This window comes from Thunnus maccoyii, chromosome 20 (assembly GCF_910596095.1).
Source record: "Thunnus maccoyii chromosome 20, fThuMac1.1, whole genome shotgun sequence".
In the NCBI taxonomy this organism is placed as follows: domain Eukaryota; kingdom Metazoa; phylum Chordata; class Actinopteri; order Scombriformes; family Scombridae; genus Thunnus; species Thunnus maccoyii.
The window spans coordinates 10,807,159-10,831,485 of record NC_056552.1 but is presented as its reverse complement, the minus strand read 5'-3'; the positions used below and the strand labels follow the sequence as shown (position 1 = coordinate 10,831,485).

General features: G+C 42.8%; 1 protein-coding gene across 6 annotated transcripts in view; it reads right to left on the bottom strand.

Moving 5' to 3' along the window:
• The window catches only part of ctbp2l (C-terminal binding protein 2, like), a 107,873-nt gene that overhangs the window by 4,070 nt on the left and 79,476 nt on the right, over nucleotides 1-24,327 (bottom strand). For 5 of the 6 annotated variants that reach the window (XM_042396419.1, XM_042396418.1, XM_042396420.1 and 2 more), the window contains 7 exons: nucleotides 15,874-16,028; nucleotides 11,451-11,595; nucleotides 9,475-9,681; nucleotides 5,513-5,727; nucleotides 4,024-4,154; nucleotides 1,629-1,756; nucleotides 995-1,112 (listed from right to left, as the gene is read on the bottom strand). In XM_042396419.1, coding sequence (XP_042252353.1) covers nucleotides 995-1,112; nucleotides 1,629-1,756; nucleotides 4,024-4,154; nucleotides 5,513-5,727; nucleotides 9,475-9,681; nucleotides 11,451-11,595; nucleotides 15,874-16,028 — 1,099 coding nt within the window. Of the gene's footprint in view, nucleotides 1-428; nucleotides 504-994; nucleotides 1,113-1,628; nucleotides 1,757-4,023; nucleotides 4,155-5,512; nucleotides 5,728-9,474; nucleotides 9,682-11,450; nucleotides 11,596-15,873; nucleotides 16,029-24,327 lie in introns of all 6 variants that reach the window. The other variant, XM_042396422.1, reaches the window with a different exon arrangement.

Here is a 24,327-nt window from a genome sequence, read left to right as displayed (position 1 = left end):
ATTTGCCAGTGGAAACAAACCTAAAAGGGTCTTTCAGTTCCTGATTTAGTTCCTGATGGAAAAGAGCCATTATATTACAATATTCTAGCAGAAAAAAAACAACTTTCACTGAGGGAAATACATTCAACCAGTGAGGGGGAAAAGTATAAGACGTTAAATCCACCAGAAGTTGCCCAAAACCCCTAAGAAGGAAACCACGAAGCATGACTCCATCCATGAAACTGCATCTGAATGGCTTCATCTCATGCTTACTGGGATACTGAAAAAACCCAACATTCGCTGCCATCCATCTCTACTCTGTGCTCAGTCAAACAGGTGAGTACTGGGATGATTATAGAGGGGGACACACATCAGGTGAGCTCAGGTGAGAGGGGTCTCTATCCGGGACCTCCAGACAGAAGGCTGTCGGCCCGGATGGTCGTATTTACCTGCTCCTGATCTAGGCATTAATTTTGTCTTGGGGGATGCCGGTCGTTACGGCCGGAAGAGTTTGGTTCAGCTGGCTGCGTGAGAGAAGCACATGGAGGCGGACATGCTGAGATCAGGAAAGGGCCCACAGTGGGACATAGTGGACAGAGAGTTACCTTTCTATTACTACAGAGGACAGTTAGTGAGTGGGCAGGGCATCAGGATCTATAGCAGAGTGCTGAGTTCATGGATGCATTTACTGTTGCCAAGTTTAATAAAATATACATTTTAAAACAATCAATGTAGAAGAGCAGATCAAGGAAAACTGAATTAACATAGTAAGATGGAAAAATAATTGCAATAAAAACTAATCCTATAAATAATCCACCTAACAGATCTCTCATTTAGTCCAGTTTATGACTTGCTAACCTTTGTTTTCTTTCCAAAGAAATACATTAAAACAAGCAGCTCACAGGGTTATAAATAATCAGTTAATTTACTACTGATAAATTAGGAGAAAATCCTAAAAAAAAAAAAAAAAACACTCCAGTTTTAATCATGAGCAGTCTGCATGTTCAGTCCCTACCTGTAGGCAGCGCCGTTGAGCTCAGGGTGAACGCCTGGTTGATCCATAACTGCCCACGGTGCCGTGGTGACAAAGAACTCCTTGTTGACGCAGTTTCTTAGGCTGTCAGGGATACGGCCTGTCATATGAGCAGAACCCCAACACACACACACACACACACACACACACACACACACACACACACACAGAGTTAAAAAGCAGCAGATCACACCAGCATAAATCACACACGCTAAAAGGCCATAACTTGTTACAGGGGGATGAGCGGCCAGACGACGCCAAAGTGTTAATGAGTTCAGACTGACAAACATATCAGGCCTGGATACACAAATGCAAATTAAGACCATTTAACAATCTGGATGTTTTCTGGGAGGCCAGCCCTCAGGCTCTGCTCTGCTGTGCATCAGGAAGCTAATGATGACATCTATTAAGAGGCCCAGATTTAATAAAGGCTGCCCAGGGCCTATTGATGTGGAAATGTGACATCTGGGAAAGAAAGACGTGCAACAGGTCACATAGTAGACTGTGGGGTGGCGTGAGGGCCTTGGTAAAAAAAACAAAAAGGAGAATTTAATGTTGTGTTTGTCAGGAGCTGTAACAAGAACGGGTTTTAAAATGTGTTTACGTGACTACGTACCGGTGATGGCTCTTCGGATCTCGGTGGCGGCTGCCTCCCTCATCTCCAGAGAGGCCTGCTCACTGTACCAGGCTGTGTGTGGTGTGCAGATCAAGTTGGGAGCGTCTTTCAGTGGGCCCTGAGCAAAACTACACACACACACACACACACACACAGGAGGGGAAAAACAGAAAGACAAAATTACAAAAATATATTTCATAAAAGAGGCAAAGAGAGAAGGCAAAAAAAAGCATTAGACTATTAGAAAATCATAAACAGGCTTTTAAAAGTTTTAAACTCACAGGATGTGTAAACTATCACAAAGATATTGTGTAATGAAAAGCAATCAAAGTGTGCTTTTCAAAGACATTACACTGGTTTAGCACAGACAACAGCTGAATACTGACAAGGAATATTCAGAAATGTAGTAACTAAAACCTCCCAGCAACACTTGCTGTCACATCTTATATTTGATGAGTAGCCAAAAGTTGATGCATTAAAATATTACCCAGGGAATTTCTTTTTTTTTTTCTATTTAGTTTTAGGTGAAAGTATCTAATAGGGCAGACAATAAAACTCCTACTTTTCTTGTGTTTTTTAGGGACAGTGAAGCAGCTCATTAATGTTCTAGTTTTTGCAAAACTTAAAATGTTTGTGTTTAATCTGCATGACAATTGTCTGGAAATACGGCTACAGGGAGAAAATGTCAAATCCTGTTATTCACAAATGCCACCATTTTTCTCCTCTTTCTCCACAGCTTCCTTTCTCTCATCTCCTCCTTTCATGTGACACTGAAAAACAAATCTCCCCCCCCTCCTCCTCCTCCTCTTCGTCTATCCTCGTAACACCTCGCCTGACTGTGTGTATGTGTGTAACGCCTCGACGGCGCCCTGAATCAGTGTCGTGTCGCGTGGGATGCGGGGCCAAAGTTATGAAACACTCCCTTGCTGACATATTGGGTCAGTGGAGCATTAATGCGGTGCAGCCAGCTCTATCGGGCAGAGTTTCAGTCTTCTCAAGCAGCCAGTCAGCTGAGCAGCCGGCCAGAAACAAGTGGCCTCCAAACTCCCTAACTGCCCCTGATGCGTGAACAACACATCAACACCCGTTACCCTCTGAGATGGGAAACATGGTTCTTAGAAAGGTGGAAAACTAGGAGGCGTGTCAGGCTGTTTGCCCTCTGGTGAGAGCAGGAGCGGAAACTGAAGCGGAGTTATTGTAGCTCAAAGCTACAATACAGTGATGGAGCAGCAATATGAGGAAGGAAAACACGCCAAGATTTGGGGGATTTGTTCAGAATTAAATGTGAAAACGGTTTAATCTTTTTTTTTATTATTATTATTTCATTTTTCTAAATGTAGATACTACAGTGCCACCATCAGGATGTCATTGCCACAATTATGGTCTGCAGCATTTGGAATTTTTGAATTAGACTGCACCGTTGTGTTAAGTTTTTGAAATAAATTATGATAATTTATCACAAGATCAGGATTGGAGAAACAAATCTGACAAAAAAAAAAAAAAATTACAGACGTGTCACATGTAATATTGTTGTAAAATTGTTTTTCTTTTCTTTACCAGTTATCATGCGTACTCATCTATTAGGAAATAACTAATGCATCATTAATCAATAAATTGATTTGTCAAAACTCTACAGAAATGGGTTGAATTTTCCACAAATCGTAGATCATTGCCACATAAATTAGATAAATATTGACTAAATGTTTTTAGTAGCATTCAGTAGAATTTCCATTGTGGCTTGTTGATTGATGTTAGAACAAACAGAATAATTACTTTGTTAATTACAAGGCGCAAAGATGATCTACAGTCATCTTGGTAAAATTATAAACAACAACAAACTACAGTGTAGAGTTGAAAGTTTTTCTTAGATTTCAAATAAAAAGATAGAAAGGAGTCATTTCTACAAGGTTGTAGTGTACAAATGAATAACTATCATCAGTTAAGGTCACATTTTAAAGAAAGTTGCGGTGTTGAAACATGTGTGACTGATTCTCAATAGAGCTGAACGGCTAAAAAAAGGAGAGGATAGACTCTCTGTTGAACCTCACCGCATTCACCATCCAGCAGCTTCTTTAACAGTATTTTATTTCCTCTGACAGGAATAAATTAAACTCTCCTCCTGAATTCCATTACTTGCGGGGCTCTGAAGGAGCCTCTTAGAAGAGCATGAGGTGTCTTTAACTCGTCATATGTCTGCCATTGTTTCTGCCTGCCTGTCTTTCTCTTTAGCTGTTTAAGGTTTTCTGTCTCTCTTTCTTTGTGCGTGATTTGTTTCTTTCCATTCTTGCGCACCCATCTATTTCCCTGTCTGTATCTGTCTCTCTAAGTGAAGCGTTTATCTGTCTGTTTTTTCTTCCTGTTCAGAAGAATTGTGTGTGTGTGTGTGTGCACTTACGTGAAGGGCTCCGTCTCATGGACGTCCAAGGCGGCTCCACGTATCCTGCCCTCCTTCAATGCCTGGGCCAGGGCCTTCTCATCCACCAGGCCTCCCCGTGCGGTATTGACCAGGAACGCACCCTGACGCATCTGAGACACACAATAAAAACAAATCAACACAGAAAAACAGAGATTTAGCCAGAATTTTTAGGGATAAAAGAACAGATGTCTGTGTTTTTATGTGTCCGTCAGCCTGGCATCTGTTTGATCTAAAGCGGGAACATAAATCTGGATTGAATGTCTACATTTAAGGGTCTTAAAAATTAAGAAGAAAAAAAAAAAAAAAAATTGGTGACACCTTTGTTGCGCCTGACACCTGAGAGATCTGGGAGACAGACAGCACCTGGGAAAAATACTGTCAGATGTGGGATAGAGAACAGTCTTTATCCAAAACTGAGAGATGAAATGAAGGATGAGGGATGAGCTGAATGATGAGGCAGCACCACCCCTTGCTGCTTGTGGAGAAAAAAAAAAAAAAAAAAAACGCACAACAAAAGTGTAAGAGGGAGGAAGAGGGGAAAAAAAAGCAAATGAATATGCTCAGAAGAAAGTAATCCCTTAATCTTGACAAAAGCTGAAATCCAGGGGCATGAAAAGCCTTTACGCTGGCAGGCAGTCTTTTATTAGGCCTTGGATGATTTGACACACACAGAAACACACAAACATGTGCACACACGTTTTCACTTTAGAAGCTGAAAGCGACTGCCAAGATTTTTTGGTGAGGAAAGAGACGAAAGTGTTCTTTCACAGCGGCACTTAAGAGGCAGCTCAGAATCTTAAGCTTTGTAAAAAGACACAGAGTTAACTAGGTTAGGCTATTACCCTGCGCCCACTTTTTCTGTTTGTCTCTTCGCATTACTCTGCAAATGGAGCGCGGACAGAGGAGGCACATGAGAGACAGAGAACAAGAGAGTGGCGACATGGGGAGATATTGACAGAGAGGAGATGCGTCTGCAGCCGGTGCAGTTCCGCCGCTTCCCTGCAGGTGTCACCCCAGGAAGCGCCTCGGAGTGCAGTTATTGACTCAGAGAACAGCGTTTTCCCCCTTGCAGTACTCTCAGCCCCCTGCTGTGCGGCCTAGTCGATATATTTGCTGTAGCCGTGGGCTGGCGCTAATTGCATTTGACAGAGCAAAAGAATGAATTTGTGTCCAGCTTTGGTGGAGCTTAAGATAAAGAGCAGGGAATATGCAGGCAGGAAGGCTGCTGCTGTTTCCTCTCCACTCTTTTCCCCCCCTCCTTTCTACCGACTGTAATGCTCTTTAGGACAACCTCCAGGCTGACAGAGTAATAATACACCAGCAGCTCTGCTTGTCTACCTGCTAGATAGCACTGCATTAAGCCCAGGTCAGGTCACAGCTGCTCATTGGGATGTTCGGCTCTGTCGGGATGACGTGTCTGCTGTGCGTGTGTGTGTTTGTGCGCGTGCTTGTGTTTAACTGAGTGTACCTGTTTGATGGTGAAGTCGTTGATGAGGTGGTGGTTGTGTTCGTTCAGGTTGCAGTGCAGGGAGACGCAGTCGCTCTGGTAGAGCAGGTCCTGCAGGGTGTAGACGCGCTGGACGCCCAGCGAGCGCTCCAGGCCGTCCTGCAGGTAGGGGTCGTAGAAGATGACGTTGAAGCCGAAAACCTTGGCCCGCACCGCCACCGCCTGGCCCGAACGACCTGAGGAGACAGAGGCGGAAGATGTCCGGTCAAACACAGGAGCAGAGATGATTAGCGATTAGCTAGTGTGGCTTTGTTGTTGACAGAAAGAAACTGATTAATGAAGGATGAGTGGTGGGTTTCATGTTGGAGAACTTAGCAGAGGACAATGTGAGGTAAACTAGGTTCTACTTGAGGCTGTGCGAGAGTGAGTCAGAAACTGAATCTGAGGTGTATGAGCCTCTCTCTCTCTCTCGCTGCCGTTTGTTGTATAGGCTTTGAGTCGCTGCTCTGTTGTTGGAGATGCCCGTTCCTTCTCGGCAGCGGCCGAGAGAGTGATGAGAGAGTTGGGATGTTGTTGCTGGTGAAAAGAATTGATAAGGTTCTTAACACTCTCAAGGTCCTCTCTTTGTGACGGAGCATTATGCCCTGCTCTTAGGCTCCACAGCCGAGGAGAATCTATCTCTCTTTTTTTTTTTCCCCTTCTTCAATCACGGCCAATAGAGACAGCAGTGTAAAGACTCAGTGACAAAAGCCTTGTAATACTTAGTTAGGCTGGTCATGGTGAATACTCTTCAGTGTGAGAAATGATTTTCAGTAATCACACAGCTGCAACAAAAGATTATTTTCCATCAGCAATTAATCTGTATCCAATATTCTTTGATTCAATTAGAAATCAACACACCCAAAGTGATTGAGTGATTTTACTTTTTTGGTGTATGTATTGTTCCTCAAATCAGTCCTGTGCTGTTATGTGATTCCCCCAGAATACCTTTTGATAGCACAAAGAGCACAGGCATGAACTTGTTGCATTCAGATGCTGGTTAGAAGTGCAGGTTGGAAGAAGCGATACCGACAGCAGCAGCAGCAGCAGCAGCAGCAGGGGAATGAGTTTTTCCAGTTGGTTTGAAACACACCAGGTCGCCTTGTGGCTGCGGTGAAATCTGATTTACTGAAGCTGCCGGGATGGGAGGGGGGGTGGAGTCGAAATTGGCATCTCTGCCACTTCTGCAACGATTTTCTGCCCGTGTGATTGTTGGAAAATTGGTGTAAAGTGGTGAGTTTAAAGAGGAGCGGTATCACTTTGATTTTGAGGGACTGAGAATAAAATCAAATATTTACAGTTGATGTTTCTAGGCATCTGAAAATATCTCTATTAATTCCTAATTTGACTGTAGCTGCACTGGAAACACTGGTAAGAGGTTTTGTGTGGATTTCTCTTTAAATATGGAGTTACACAAGAGTCAAAACCAGTTTCTGTCTCCTTTTCTTTCACCCTCCATTCTCACACCGATCAATTCCACTAACAGACAGCATATACTGTAACCAGAGGGTCTAACACACACACACACACACACACACACACACACACACACACACACACACACACACACTCACACACACTCAGGTTGATCTGAGTGTTTCAGTCTTTTGCAGCCCACTCTCGGTAACAGATTTTTGCTTTGTGTAGCTCATTTATCTACAGTCAAAGGGCGAGGACTGCACTAAATTGCGAGGCCAGAACAGAGATTTGTGAGAAAAAAAAAAAAAAAAAAAAAAACTCTTTCCATGCCGGCTGTGCTGTGGCAGATGTGGTGGTGAATGGTCAAGGCTGACATGAAGGAAAGAATGCAGAGTCTCTCTCTCTCTCTCTTTTTTTTTTTTTAAAGAATGTTTTCGTGAAACCGTCAATCCAGCGTTAATGTGTACAGCAGCCAGTCAATAGATAGTTGGCTAAAATCCTGTTCTGTTTAATTGGATTATGTGTCTGTGTGGTGCCTCGCTATCAAACTACCAGAGCTGGGTGATATGTTTGCATTGCATATAAAGATATATTGCATTTAAAACAAATATAACAATAAAAAGTAAATACGGTGAGTCTTTATATCTGCTATTACATTGTTATATCATTTCTAAATAATAATCCAACTGACTCCCTGACTGTTCTTTTGGCTACTGGAGAGTTGCTTATCTACACTTCCAGTAGTGTTTCTGGTCTGCTGATGAATATAAGTAAATTATTCACTCTTCCATTAGCTCTGTTTAAGTCTCCATCTCCTGAGGAAAATATCTGGCTGTTAAGCAGCTAAATGCTCCACTATGTTCACCAGCCAGTTGCAAAATTTGTCTGCTGTTTATTGCAGTCGTTTTTCAGAGCTTTTTCACTGAAAACAGCTTCCTGCTGCGTCTGGAAATAACGCTAATGAGAGCGGTGAGACTGAATCAAAACAGTAAAGTTGTGGGCGGGAAAATCAAAACAATGAGCTGAAAGACACTAAAAGGCTCTGTAGAGCTGAGGGGGACTACAGAGGCGGACGACGACTATCTGTGGGTTCATCGCCACCGCTTTCACGTTACACATAGTTATTTGATCCTTTGTTAATAAAAAGATATTAATTATAGCAGCTTTAACTGGTTTTCATCATGAGTAGGAATCATCCTTTAAGCTGACAAATAACGAAGACAGAGAAGATGACTTGTCCAGGGTAAAATTATTCCTAAAATCCCAAATCAATTTGACCAAATCAAGTAAAGCTCTGACAAGAGTACTGTAGATTATTTAAGATCATTCACACTGGAGAGAGATTCAATTTATCCTTCTTTCTGAAGCTAAGAGTGATTGATGGTCCCATTTTTGGGGTGTAAAACTAATCCAGGGAGTGATAACTAAATCAATACTATTACATCTGAAATAAAAAAATGATGAATTAATTTTTAAATGAGCCCAACACTGATTTTAAGAGAGTAGAGGCCCCAAAAGGCTGGCATGGCTGATGCCTGAAGTTCTCCCTTCTGAGTGTATTGTTGCCCCAGAGCCAGAGGTTTTTTTCATTCTGTGTGTTTGCAGCCTGCAGAGTTGTGCAGCTGGCTGTATGTGCAGAGTTCTACAAACAAACACCAGGAGGCCCTCGCTCTCCCCAACCTCCCGCTGACAATGGACATTGTTTTGTTTTGAAGACGGCCTGAGCCAGAAAGACCGAGAGACGAAGGCTGGAGGTGGGAGGATTGGGTGAGAAAGAGAGAGATTGAGGGGGGGCATTCTCGCTGCCAGGACCTGCTGTTTGGGCACAGTAAGTCTAGGCAGCTGTCTGGGACCTGCGGGAGGGAGGCGGTTGTGTTTGTGTGTGTGTATGTGTGTGTGTGTGTGTGTGTGTGTGTGTGTGTGTGGGGAGTGTATGTGGACACAGAGATAAGGTGGCACTCTGGAAAGGCTTGTGAGAAGACAGAGCATCTGTCAGCTCAGTGATGTTGAGACAGGGCAGAATGACGCACAAACACACACAATCAGCAGTAAAACAGGTGCAGAGAGGGAAACACACTGTAACACACAAACAGGCAGAATCCAGTCTACCATGAGGGGCCCGATTATGGCAGGGCAAGACGGCGAGGGACCACAGTGACAGAGAAGGAGAGTCGGAAAAAGAAGAGAGAGAATAATGGAGATATAATGGCGAGCATTAGAGCGGTTGGGGATGAGAGAACAGTGTGGCAGAGAAAAGGAAGCCAGCCTGGAGGGAGGCGAAACAGACAACCTTGAGATAATCTGTGGGACGGGCAGAGGGAGAAAAATAACCTTATCAGGGAAGGGAAACAGAAGGCACAATGAGCAGCAAAAGGATATGAAAACGCAGACGGGAGAGCGAGGAAAGGTAGCAAAAAAACAAACAAACAAAAAAAACACGATAAAAATAAGAGGAATAGTAAAATCCAGTCGGAGATGGGAACTAAAAACAAACAGCAGTAGATAACTGCGTAGCTAATATTCACCGAAACCGATGAGTCCCAGGGTTTCACCGCGGATGCGGGCGGCGCCGGACGCCACTTCACGGATCTGCTCCACGCTCTGGACCCGCGTGCCCTCCCGGAGAGCCTGGTAAAGCCAGGTGTTTCGCCGGTAGAGGTTGAGGATGTGGCACAAGGTGGAGTCCGCTGTTTCCTCCACAGCTGCCGAGGGAATGTTACACACAGCGATGCCTGGAGAGACGGAGACAAAAGGGCAAAGAAATCAATACCGTGATTTTTAATAAGAACGTTCTTCTGAAATCAATTAGAGTTTGACAACATGACCTAAGATTTACTATCTGATTTACCTTGATAGTGAAAAATGTAACACTAATTACTTATTTTAACATCACTGCATGCATGGCTCACTTATGATATGTTTAACCTGTTTAAATACAGTGTGACCGATTAATACTGGGCTGTTGGCTGATTGGTTGGTTGAACTTCTGATTACTTCAGGTTACATCAGGTTATATCAGTAACAGATTCCTAACATTCATAATTTGATCAATTCTGTTTATTGTCCAGCCTTGGTACTGATACAGTATATCACAACATGGCAAATTTATGCAAAAATTACATGTGAAATCATAAAACTGATGTTCAATGTAGGGAAGTGTGATCCACTGTTAAGCATTACATCAGACAAAACTTGCAATGAATATAAACAAAAGCTGTCATAACTAATTTTGTTCGTTTTTAATTACAATTAGCCTAAAATTACTAATTTAGACATCTGCAAACAATATCACAATGTAATCATGATACAAAGCCACTGAAAGCTGATAGACAGTGTATTCTATATAATCTATCTGCTCTTACAAGCACATACATAATGAAACCTCCTGTCAACATCTCCTGCAGCAGCGTGCTCATAATTTTGTCGCCTTCAGGGGAATTCAATCCCCTGACCTCATGGTATTACCTTGCCTATCATCCAACAACACAAGAATATTTTTTTTTGGTAACACTTAAACACTTCTGCCTGCCCTCGCTCTCCTCTAATGTCCTCATCCCACTCTGTATCTCGCAGTAACAGCACAGCCGTCTCTGGACAGCAAAAAATAGCCAGAGCCTGCTCAATCAATGGCCCCTTTTCTTCTCCCAGAGAACAGCCGTCATATCAGCACCACCTTCTCCAGGCACGATAGCTTTTGACTCCTGCGTTGCGAGGCAGAGCGCCGTCGGTGAGTGGGTGGCAGTTAGACACAGTATCTCATATTGGCAGGGAAATGGCAGCTTTGTCAACTGTAAGGGCTGTTTGAGCCACCAGCCTGCTGATATAAGCTTAGGTGGTGGTTCAGAGGCAAGACTGGAACTCTACTCTCTGTGTGTGTCTTTCTTTTTCTGTCTCTTTGAACATTCTGGCTCACAGTGGGATGCCCACCATTCATCTGACTCTTTAATTCAGTCTTTGATACCGTTGTGAAAATCTATACCGCAAAAAAACAACAACGAGGAAACGGTAAACAAGAAGCCCCCCTTTAGGCAAAATCACTATCAAGTGTGTGATCTTGTTTGACCTCTAAATGCAGCGCCCCCCTCTGCACTTTTTAGACATACCACAACAGAGTGGCGTGATGAATCATCCCCTCAAGTTTCACCCAAATCTCATTGGCGGCGCCCGAGGTATCGCATGTGATTAATAGACAAACAATCAAACGAGCGAAAAAGCAGATGCCAATCCACACTCTTCCCTTGAAGAAATCAATACAACATGGGATGAGGTAAACTTCAAAGCACTGCGAGTCTACTAAGATCTCAGCCGTTCTCTGAAATGAAGAAACAAAATGGAAAACGCACACACAATATAAATTTTTATCCATATGTGACTCACATATGATAGGCATGTTTGTACTCTATATTCTTTCTTATACACAACAGCACTACAGACATATACATCGCAGGATATGATTTAAAAATCGTTATATTTCAGCAGGAGCTGATGACAGAGTTCATACCAAGCTCTCCAGCAGCCTTGATGTCGATGTTGTCATAGCCGCTGCCGATGCGGATGATGATGCGTAGAGCTTTGAACTTTTCCAGGTCCTCTCTGGTCAAAGTGATGGTGTGGTACATCATAGCTCCCACTGCCTCGTTGAGCACCTGCAGACACACACATTCATTATATTTTGAGTGATAACTTCATAATCTGTGAATGAAATAAAACACAAGTGTTTTTTTTTTCTCTTAACGGCAATATTTCATTCATTCATTCATTTACTCATTTCATTGTTTAGTCCATTCATTCATGAGGTCCACACAACATGGCTATTATATATAGTCCATCTTAATTCATAAGAACCCATGACAATCACAAGATCACATTCCTTCCAGAGGAGCCATGAAAATCACATGTCTGGCATGACTTTGGACATTCAAGATAACGTTTAAGATTTCACAGTGAGGGGGAACTACAGACATCACATGGTCACCAACAGCAGTGACACAGTGTCCTTTTACAGACCTGCGCTGAAGTGGAACAAGTCATTATATTGTCTCGTAGGAACTGCAGTTCTGCATGGTCATCAAAATTATACTCAGACCCCGTGGGTGTTTATGGACAAAGGATCTAGCTAATTGATTGGACAGAGAGGTCAGAGCAGCCGCTGATCCCAGAATAAACCTTAAGACAGGGTCAGCAATTAGGTTCCACCATGGGCCAGTTTTTTTTCAGGATTTTTCATTGTGGGGCCATTAACCAATGGGACTGCCTTTCCACTGCATGTTTTGTTTTATTTCTTTTAATTCATTCAAGAATAATATAGATTGATAACACTGTTAAGGACTGTATCTTAGGGGGGGAAAATGACATCAATTCACCATTTCTGTTCGACTGCCTGAAGAATAAATCTGTTACGGTTGAATAGATTGAAGTTGTGGAATTCACATATTAAACTTTAATTTCTGGTAGGTTTATTAGACTTATTTTCAGCACCATTCACTGGTCAAATGCTATTACATATCTGTCCATCATGGAAGAGGGATCCCTCTGTTGCACAATTTTTCCTCATGTTTTTGTCCTAATAATGTGTTTTTCCTTATTCGATTTGAGCCTGTTCAAATAAGATTTACTCAACTTGATAGGCATGTTTGTACTCTGTGTTTTTATGTCATCGCACATTGGATATATTTGGGTTTTGGAGTGTTGAATGGAAAAAACAAGTTATTTAAAGAAGTCAATTTGAGCTCTCAGATCTCGTGATAATCACCATTTTTTGACATTTTTATATACTATTCACCAAAACAAAATGCTGATAGATCATTTGCTTACGTAAATAATCATTAGTTGCAGCCCTGATCTTGACACCACAATATGCATTGTGGCTACAAATTAGCAAAGCATAAATAGAAATAGTTTCTCCAAACCAAATGTGGAATTAAGTGCTCTCCCCAAAAATGTACCCGCAAACACAAACAACACATAATTCTGTTTTAAACTGAACTCATATCCAACTAGTTCAATCCATTAGGTTAGAAATAGACACTATACAGATAGATCTGTCTTGAACCAAGTAATCTAGAGATAAAAAAAAAAGTTTACACAGCTCAAGAATTATATGTCAAAATGTGTCATAAAAAACCACATGGTGGCGCTGTTGAACCCAGAGCCACAACAATCAAAATCAAATGACTTATTCTTTGGCCATGAACTAGCTTCCCTCCAAATATCATTAAAATCTGTTGATACATTTTTGAGATCAAACAAACATGATTTGGTGTAAAAAGTATATCTAACAAAATGTAAGTTAGTAAAACATTTGCCTCAGGGTCAAAAAAAATTCTGAATTAATTCACCACAGGGACGTCACTGTGAAACGCTACTCCTCTGTCACTTGAAATGGACAAGGTGACCTGGCCTGTGATTCAGTCTAATGGTGATCTAAAGTATTCTCCCTCCATATCAGCCACAGCCCCTGTCCGCACCTAAATAACAGCTCTGCATTCACCTCCAGCCAAACTGCATTAGCTTTACTGTGATTAGCAGATTAGCTCTGAATTTCCATACTGCTTTTATTAGAGCCATGTCCCGGCCAGGACTTCAAGATACTAGTTCAAGGTTAAAATGCTCACACACACCCACACACGCGCGCGCGCACACACACACACCCTCTTCTTCCTCTGGGCCAAGCCTGAAGGTCTAGTGCTGTTTTTGAACTGGAGAGGGAGTCTTTTTTGCATGGGCAATTAAGCTTTTTTTTTGAGGGGAAATCCACTCTAAATGCAGTTTATTTTAATGGAAACTCTGACCTAATCTATATTCCCTTCTCCACTGTAACCAAAGCCTTGCTGGTTTTAACATTATCATTTGTGATGATGCCTGAGCTTTTCTGATACAGCGACGAGGCCTCCCGTTTTTGGCCGGGCTGAGCGTGAGAGAGAGAGTATACTATGGCGAAGGAGTTTTGATTTGGTGATAGACGTACTTTACAGTCTGTATGTGTGTGTGTGTGCGTGTGTTTGACTCCGCGGCTTACTGGGGAGGGATTTTATGGCTATGAGGTCATCCCACTAGAGAGCAGGGTGGATGTAGTGGCAATGAGAGCTGGTTGTAACACTGAAAACAGACTCCACCTGGCAAGGGAAGATGTCAAAATGTTGCTTCTTAGCACTATTTAACACTTCTTGAAGGGTGACACGGTCAGTATTAAGCAACACGGCAAAAGCATTAAACACTGCAGAGCGACACCACAAAATACTGTGGAGTATGTTGTCAAGAGAAAGATATGATCTTTTATTGATTGCACCCTTTTGAATCCACTTCAGCAATGAAGCAGTGATGCAAGTAAAAGGGAGGACAGTTTTTAAAAAATGAGATTCTTTGTGAGAATGAGGCTGACATGGCAAATTAAAGCTTAAATTATAAAAAAAAAAAACAATGTTACATGCCAATATGGAGCTGTAATCTTAACTACTGCAGTGCTGAAACACTTAGTTAACAGTATCTTTGATTTGTTGTTTAAGTCATTTTTATGCCAAAAACATTATCTGCTTACAGCTTTTGAAATGATAATTTGCTGCTTTTAAATGACTGTAAATTGAATATCTTTGGATTTTGGAGTGTTAGTCGGACAAAACAATTAATTTAAAGATGTCAGCTTGATCTCTCAGATCTTGTAATTGTTATCAATTTCTGATATTTTTATAGACTATATAATTGCTGTACACATTGCTTACGTAAATGGTCATTAGGTGCAGCCCTGATCTTACTGCCACAATTGGATGAACAGTCAGGCAGTGTTAAATGTGATAGGCCAATCTTGTCTCTATGCCACATGGGCTATCATCCAACCTTTACAAGCTGCATGTGACTATGAGACACGATGACTGCGAGAGAGAGAGACGAGGGATCGTCGACCTTGGACGATGATGTTGGAGCGCAGGTGCTATGTGCAGGATTTGGTCTCCCTAAAGTGGTGCTGTAACTTGATCTTGATCAGTATTCGCCTGTGTGTTTCATCATGCCCCTATCACCCGAGAAATACGGGATTACCGGGTAGAGGACCTGACATAACCTCAGGCCACTTTCATATTCCACCCTTGACCACCCTTTGCGATGACTTTCTGTGTTGTCTGGCGAGGATGGAGGCGAGTGCGGCAGCTGGTGTCTGGCCTGACAACATCATACTGAAACTCTCTGAGTTATCAGCACTGCATCTCCGCATACACGCCGCAGAAAGAAGAGATTGGACATTTTCAATCTACACCGCCCCTCTGGGTATCTAGACTGCAAGTTATTACGGTGAACTGCTGAATATGCTGGCGAGGTGAACATTACAATCATGTTTTTCCTGATAAGGCAGCGTTAAAACAAACAAAAAGCTACCCGCTCCCCCTCTTCTCCTCACCGCCCAAGGTCTTTGATTGAATTGATCTCTATGCAAATGCCTCTTTTTTAATATGTCCCATTTTCATAAAAACAGCGAGAGGAAAGATGTAGCAGCCCTCACTCCGTCTGCAGATGGAGAGATAGCACTTCGGTGATACCCATCTCCATGGCCATATATTGTTTTGCAGCCACGGTGCTGCATAAAAAGCAATAAAGAGCCTCTACAAGCCAATGTAATTACATTGCATCCCCGCCATACAAGACTCACTATTAGAACAATGGCACTGATGTAGGCATCACACTCTGTGCCACAAAGTGATATTAAATCATAATGAAGCCACTATATTTTAACTGGCGAGTGCGTATGGGGCCAATATAACACACTACACATATCAGCACTGTGATAGGAAAAGAGAGACGCAGACATGATTGAGTGGCAGACTCTATTTCTCCATCAACTTTCTGCTGCTCTGATGTTGAGCAGAGTGAAAGTGACGTGCACTGTGTGTGTGTGTGTGTGTGAACTTGTGTATGTGTGTGTATGTGTTTTCTACCTTCTCGTGGATCTCCTGTGTTGACTGAGCGTCACAGAAGGCGACAGTCGCCAAGTCTTTAAGGATGGGCATCTCCACGGTGCAGTCGCGCCCGTCCAGCAGCGCCACCAGGGGGCGCGGATGCATTGGCCCGTTCATGATTTGGGGCCGAATACCTGAAGAGACAGGTGGAGAGAGAGAAGGGAAGGTTACTTTCGGGGCAAGAGGGTATTTGTTTCATCGACTGTAGACCCTTGACACCCGTAGAGGCTGCTTGTGATCTTTGTCATCACTGAGCTTTAAGTTGGATCACCCAAATTACAAAAAGAATTACCTTCGACAGAAGAAATAGTCCCTATGAAAACTGTTTACATATCTTTGGATTATTCTGACACACTCCTGTTGAGTTTGTCAAATGTCAGATTTTCGTTGTACTGCAGTTGCGACACAAGTGGATATCTCAAAACCCTGGCACATAAAACAAAAACAAGCTGCATGGCTAGACACCTCTAACTTTGACTGATAAAATATATTGTTTTATAATCTTTATCTTGCTGCATTCATGATACAGTAAAGTTGAGATAATAGTAGAGAGATAATCATGAAGGGCATTAAAAACAGATGACACACAAATAAAATACATAATGAAAACACAAATATGCCAAAGTTGTACTGAAGAAACACCAAATTTACAGAGAATAAAATGACAATACTGAAGTCAAATTATTAGTCTAACAATCACCGTGTGACACTCTCCTGCCAGCTGGAGTCAATTCAACGCTGTTTACTTGAATAATAAAAGACTCAGATGATAACTACCTGCTGTGCGAGCGCGTGTGTGTGCACATGCGTTCGCTTGTGTGTGCACATGTGCTGATTAGGATATAGTAGGAAGCAGGGCTTCTCCGAACTAACAAGCGTTGCTCAATAAATCAATGCACCTACTCAAGACTGGATTAGACCACAGCTTCACTCGCAGAAATCCTCTTCGGTATCATGACTCCCAAACACTTAGATCACATACACAAATCTACACATACACAGATACGTGAATGCAGGCAGACGAGAATATACAACACACTCTATGCAGGTGCACTCACACAGGCACTCTATCATACCAAGAGGAACATATTCCCTTGTGTGTACATATGACAACTGCACTCTAACGCACACGCGCTGTAGTTCTTCTCATTTCTCAGTTCAAAGAAGAGGATCCTACATTTTCATGATATGAGTGGAACCAGCAGCTGTGGAATAGAAGAAGAAGAAGAAAAAAAAAAACTGCACGCTACACCTTTAGAAATGAGTTTTGCTGCTGCCCTGCCTCAAAAGAGCCATGTATCATTGAAGGGGGGGGAGAGCATCAGAGAGAACGCTACATGCCTGAAACAAACCCACAACCAACTCACATTCGCACTTCAGCGCACTTGACAAAGTGCGTGTCGCAATTCTGGTTTTGTCTCCGCTCGTCTCTTTCTCATTCCCTCTCGCCGCTTTCCTCACTTTAAGTGAAGAGAGCCGAGCTCCCCGGCGGGCCGACCTTCTCACACATCCCACTGAAGAAGACGTGTCGCGCTGAGAAGACAGACAATTACGAGCCCTGCTTCATACAATGTTAACAAGTGAGAGGCATCAATATTCATGCTGCTGAGCGGCGTGCGGCTCAGAAGCCAGCCAGTGGATGGATAGACCTTAGAAGGAAAGCAACTGTTCCCCGTTGAGTACCAGCACCCCAACACTGCACAGGTCATGATCCTCACTCACAGTCAGCGGCTATGGATTTGTCCAAGCTGACAAAACAGGCCAAAAGTCACTCCAGACAAGACCTACAACAGCAAGATCCCCTGTGGATGTTGCTGTGTGATGTCATGACATCAATTTCTTATCTGGTATTTTCTTGCTCTCCTCTGGTTTGCTGCTAAGATCTGTATCTGGATGCTTAGGTGTGACCTCATTCTGTGCGTGTGTGAGTGAGCGTGCATGCAGGTGTGTGCATCTGTGTGCTCTTATCCTGAAGATTACGATGACGTCAGACTCCGGGATCGAGATAAGGAGCAGGGTGGAGGAAGGGAAAAGGAGAGTAGAGGAGAGGAGAGGTGGGACGTGCTCTGTGGGATTACAGCAGCAGAGGAGGCTGATTAGGGGGGGATAAAGTTGAGATTAGGAGATTTAAGATTGAGAAAGTTTTGTGTGTGTGTGTGTGTGGCCGTAGCACAAACAGGCTAAAACACACAGCAGGAAGACAAACAGGTGGGAGGGGGAGGGAGAAAAAACCGTGAGACAGAGGAGAGTGAAATTAACACGTAAAACGAGCACGCATGAAAACACACTAAACACTGCCTGTTAGCCTAAAGAGCTCCCGTGAGACTTATCAGAGAAGAAGAAGAAGAGGAGGAAGATGAAAGGAGGAAAAGAGAGCACACATAAACGACAGGAGAGACGCGGAGAAAGCCCAGCTGACAGAAAGTGAGCAGTCCAGCAGCGCAGTCTCTCAGGGCAGGGGGAGGATCGGCGCGGAGGTGTCATCTCCCCGTGCCTTCCGCCTGTTGTCATGGTGATCACTTAACAGGCTTTGGCTGCCAGTTTTAATGCACTTTATTTTTGGCACCGCTGGCATCTGCACCGAGAGTTGAGGTCGGAGGCGCAAACGCCCGTATCCTCCTCGCACTCGCGGTGCAAAGGGCGGAGGAGATGTTTTCTCTCCTGACAGACAGACAGACAGCCGCCCCCCCCCTCCTCCTCCTCCTCCTCCTCCTCACCCATCACCACCATCACGTCCCTTCCATGCCCACTTATCACACTCCCTGTTCAAGACGGGTGACATGACGGCTGGAAAGGTGAGGCGTGGCGACTCGGCTGTCTGGGCCACATCTGCAACTGACAGCACGTTGAATATTAATGGAGGCAGCTGGTAAAGACTGGGTGGTGATGACCGAGACCATTACAGCAAACTGATGAGAGAGTGTGAGAGAACTCCTGCATTTAGCACCTGACAGCATCTATAAATATAGTGGTGCTGAAAAGAGTACAGAAATTTAATTATCAACAATTTTGATAATGAACATGTTTTTAAATAATTAATGAAGGAAAAATGCAAAACAAATATGAATTGCAGCTTGTCTTTGTTTTAAATCACTGTAAATTGAATATCTTTGAATATCATTAGGTCAACGTGGATTTGTGTAAGATGACGTTTGACATAACGCAGCTCGGATCTGCTAAGTTTAAATCTCCAGGTCACAATTTCGTGTGCAAGATCAAAAACTCTTGACTCGGGAAGAAAACAAGGAATCCTGCACACTGTCCATCACTTGTCCTCACGATATCAACAATGTTTCAGTCCTCACACCTTCATCAGATAACAGTCATGACAAAAACACCACTGATCTTTACATGATGAGAATAAGTGATGGACGCTGTGAAGGATACTTAGCTTTCTTTACAAATTTAAAGCTGCACTACTCGATTCCTGACCACTAGGGGGCAGAAAAAAAACATTAAAACAAACTGACATAAACAGCTCTGAACCGATATTATTATGACTAACATGTTATCCAACAGTTGCCAACATCCAGAGCAACATTAGCACTCATTTGGAGTCATGTTTAAGTCCACCTTATGAATGTTCACTCTCCTTTTAGCTCTGTTTTGGTCTCCTCCGGCTCTTAAAAAGAAAAATATCTGACTCTTTAGCTGTTAGATGTTCCAATTCCCTCACCAGCTAGTAGCTACCTTTGTCAGTTGTTGCTGGGCAGATAATGTGCATTGTTGGCTCAGACTTGATCGTAAATGTGCAATAAAACCAGAACAATGAGCTAAAAAGCTCAGTGGAGATGCAGAGTTGAGTGATTGCAGCGCTACGAGCAACCCCTTTCACATCACAGTCGTCTGATTAATATAAAAAATATCGATTCCTGCAGGTTTTGCGGCATGCAGGGCTCTCCTTGCCTCGCAGAAAAGACCTTAACACCTGTAACCTTCTCCCTGCTTCATCTAACCAGTAGTTACTTGTAGCTAACAGATTATAGACAGCAGTGGGTGTGCAGGTGAGAGAATGATGCAGCAGAGGAGAGGAGCGACTGGCAGGCTGCTGTGAACCCTCAGGCAGAAGTTAGACAGGCTGAACTCCATGAATCATCCACTAGGTTTCTCTTTCTCTCTCTGACCTTTCAGTCTCTTCCCCTTTCAATCTCCCTCTCACCGTCTCTTCCTCCGTTACATTTCACCATATCGTCTGTGGTGTGTTGTATTCTCCCGGATCTCTCCCTGTATGATAGCATCTTCTGACAGCTTCTCTTTTCTGCTGATGTCTACCTCTGTATCTCTGTTTGCTCAACATATATCTGCTTCTCCTTCCTTTATCTCGCTTTCCACGTAAATTTCTTCCTCACCTCGGTTATCATTCCTCAGCTGTCTTCCAGTAATCACTGCCCCTCCTCTCTCTGTCGTCCTTTCCTCTCAACTGTCATTCTTTCTCATCCCTTTTTTTTTTTTTTATCATTTTCACTCACTATTTATCAAAATCTCCCCTTTCCCTCTTGTTCTCTCTTTCTTTATCTCTGTCTTGCTAGGAGCCAGAGTATGTATTTGTGTGTGTGTGTGTGTCTCTTCCTGTGTGACAGATTGATTCTCACTCTGCTGATTTTGATGGAGAGGAGATAATGTATTCGGGCAGGGGAAGCAGGGAGGTGACAGGCAACAATCCACCTGTGGTAAACTGACAGCATGTACATCAAACCAGTCGCAACCAGAACCTCTGGGTCTGGCACCTGCATAATACCTCCACACCCGGTTCTGATAAGTGACGCATTTATGACAATCCTCTCAGCACCTTTCCTTTCAGCATGCGTGTGATTCTTGAATAGTCTCTAATATACAATACTCTAGTAATAACGTGCTGCATATGATCATCTAGATTATTAAATATACAGTACAACTATTTTTTTAACTGTGTTACATAAAACATCTAGAAATCATAGTTAATAAACTGCAATAGCTTGTATAAATGTCCATATGTCAATATGTTTTTTTCAAATTGTGGTTGAAAAGAGTGAAAAACTTAAATAATAACACTCCCAACCAATGTTATCACCTTAAAGGGGATGTATCATGCACATTTCCAGGTCTATATTTATATTCTGGGGCTCTACTGGAATATCTTTGCATGATTTATAGTTAAAAAAACTTCTTATTTATCCTATACTGGTCCTTTATGCAGTCCCTCAGTTCAGCCTCTGTCTGAAACAGGCTGTTATAGCTCCTGTCTCTTTAAGGCCTTTCTCTCGATGAACCCACTCTGTTCTGATTGGCCAGCAGACTACGTAAACAAACAGCAGTAGTAGGATTTCACTTCTTTTTCTTGTTCTTTACTTGAAATGCAGACTTCTCAAATACATCCATACATGTTCATGCCCGAATCCCATCAGAAATACGCGAGTGGACATTGCCAACAACCCATGGAACAACCTCAGCGACAAAAGTTGTGGAACTGACGGTCATTTGTGGACACGTGCAAACAATCTGAGGAGGATGCAGAGGTAACATTGCAAAAGCAGCGTTCAAAGCAGGCTGAAGGCCTGGCTTTTGACTTGCAGGGGGCATTTTACATACGTTAACCTCATGTTTTGGACCTTTGACCATCTAACAGCAACATATAACAGCATAAAAATAACAGAAAAATCACAAAAGCATGGTACGTCCCCTCTAAGGAAAGGCAAAGTATTCAGCAGAAACTGTTGTTTGAGTTTTAGCTACTGCATCTTTAAATGTGTTTACCTTTTATCTCAGTGATTTTAACTCCATCTGCATGGTTCCAATCTCACAGGTCTTTCAACAAAGCACAGAAATGAATAAATATCAAAAACACATTCGTACTGCATGGAAATAAGCTTTCACCCCCACCGTGACAAACGCTGTCTCAGCTCTCTTGTTTTAACGGTGTTGTAACAGCTCATTCAGGGGGAATAGGCAGAAATAAAACAGGGTGTTCAGCAGGGCTGCCATTGTTCCCTGCAAGCTCCTGTGCTGCCGCCTGGTCTACAGCAGCCGCTGGCCGCCTGACTGAGAACAGCCGGAGATTCAAAACTGAGCCATGTAGCGAGCAGAGACAAGAGCAGGACGTATACTCACATACAGTGCATCAAATGTCAACAAATGTTATCACCGAGGGTAGGGGTGGGGTTTGTGGAGTGTTGGGGGTCATGTCGGAACTACGGGAGGCAAAGTGCTCTTAATTTCACTCCTCCATTAATTAATGCCTCTCATTTCCTTTCGTCTGTGTTCTCGCTTCCTCTGCTTGTTGCTAAACTGTTGCCAGGCCAGTGTGTGTGTGTGTGTGTGTGTGTGTGATTTGGGAAGAGTAAATTTTCACGGAGGGAGGCAGCTGTCGTGGAATAAATGCATGTAACACACATTCACACACATACACCACCCGCTGCTGTATCTTGTTCTGTGTAATGATATACCAGGGCTTGACATTCACTTTTTGAGGAACTAAATTTACCTTTAACTTGTCCAAGCACACAAAAGTCACTTGTCCTGGTAGAAATAAAACATTACAGAAGCTAAAGACACGCTAACTTCAGTTTCACTTGGACTCTAATGCTGGTTTTCAACATCTGTGATGTGAAAACCTCAGATTTCCACACAGTTAGAGAAGTAAAATGCGTGCGTCCTGGTATTAGTCCAGCTATAAAATATAAGCGCATCACGCAGCGTTTCTCCTGCCAGGCTGCTGACAGCACTGTCAGCTGAAGAGTCAAGCACACTGGGCGGTAGAGGAGGTTGTATAAGTGTCTGGTTCAAAGGTAGTTTGGCCAACTTTGCTATTTTATTATTATATAACTGTTAGTCATTCACATTTACATTGATCAAGGTTAAACATGAAATATAAATGTGATAATATTACAGTGAGTAGGTTCTACTGATAAATGTGTGCCAGACTCACTGACAGTTACAATGACTGGAGGAATTAATGCAGTGTAGCGGTGCTGAGCAAAACTCAGGAGAGACTCAGCAGCCAAACATTTCTCCGTTTTCTATTTAGGAGCAGCTGAGATTGTCAGTAAAATGAGAATAGGTGGTCCACCTTAAAGATCGGTCCACCTTAAGTGAGCCTGGTCAGATTAGGCTAACCCATCATCATACTCTCTGCTCCGGTCACCAGCCTCACCATCACTACACACTCTCTCTCTCTCTGCAAACTCACTACTCACTACTACTCACACAACCTACGCACTGAGCTATCCCATTCTGAGTTGGACATATTGTGAGGAAAAAATGCATTTGTTTCAAATCGGTATTAACTTTACTCATTTAACCCTGATATATTCCCACGTTTCTGTCAGATCTAGGGCTGCTACTAATGATTTTCTTCGTTAGCGATTAATCAGCTTTTCTCTTCATCAATTCGTTGATTGGTCTCAAAACATTTTTTAAAAATAACGACAAATCCCTGTCACAAGTTGTCAGAGCTCAAAGTGACGTTTGCTTAATTAGTCTGACCAATAATCCAAAAGTGTTCAATTTACGGATGACATGATGATCAGTGATTATAATTCTCTACTGACCGATTAATCAGTAAATTCAATAATCGTTTCAGCCTAAAACAAGCCACATCTCACCGATCTCTCTGTACTTGACACTTATTATTACACTCCTAACGACATAACAGAACATCTCCCCTTTCTAATATGTTTGTTCTACAGATTTAATATATGTATCATCTTTAGCAACACAAGTACGCCTTTAAATCATACTGGTATGATAGCTATGTTGTAGAAGAATAAAAGTACCAAATGGTAATTTCTAAAAGGAACCTTCTCTACTTCCTAAAAGCTTAGAGAGGTTTATCAGGTGGGTTTCATGAAGAAAAAAGGCCTTGAAATTATTCAACAAAATGAGTATCTTGGCAAGTGCTAGCCATTATGTTACTAAAATCTTTTCAAGTCCCTGTAATAAAAGGTGTTGAGCTCAGTTAGCAGTCTAAAAACAGCCCATTTTTCTCAATCAGAACGCACAACAGTCGTCAAAAATGGGAACTGGGTCACAAAGAAAATTATTTTGGAAATCTAGGTCTCCAGTGAAAAGGCTTATAACCACTTGATGTAGATTACTAGCTTTTATGAGATCATACTTCTCTTGCCCAATCTCTCTTTCTCAGTCATCAGTACTTTAATTCTAATCATTCCTGTAGACAAATACTTGTGGAACCCGAACTCAGCCTGGGCTGGAGGCTGCAGTGCCTGAGCCAGCAACACTTAGTCAGAGTCTGGCAGCGGGACGCAGCAGAGTGGCGCACCGGGAGATGAGGCCAGAGTTTCCATTATGTGGTGAAGGGAGCTGGGACTCTCTTCCTACCGCTGGCCTCTGCTGCTGGTGTTATGTTGCCTCCATGAGGGGAAGAGGGACCAGAAAGGAAGAGAGTAACGCAGTTGTGTTGTGGTCACAAAAGGAGGAAAAAGAAAAAAAAACACA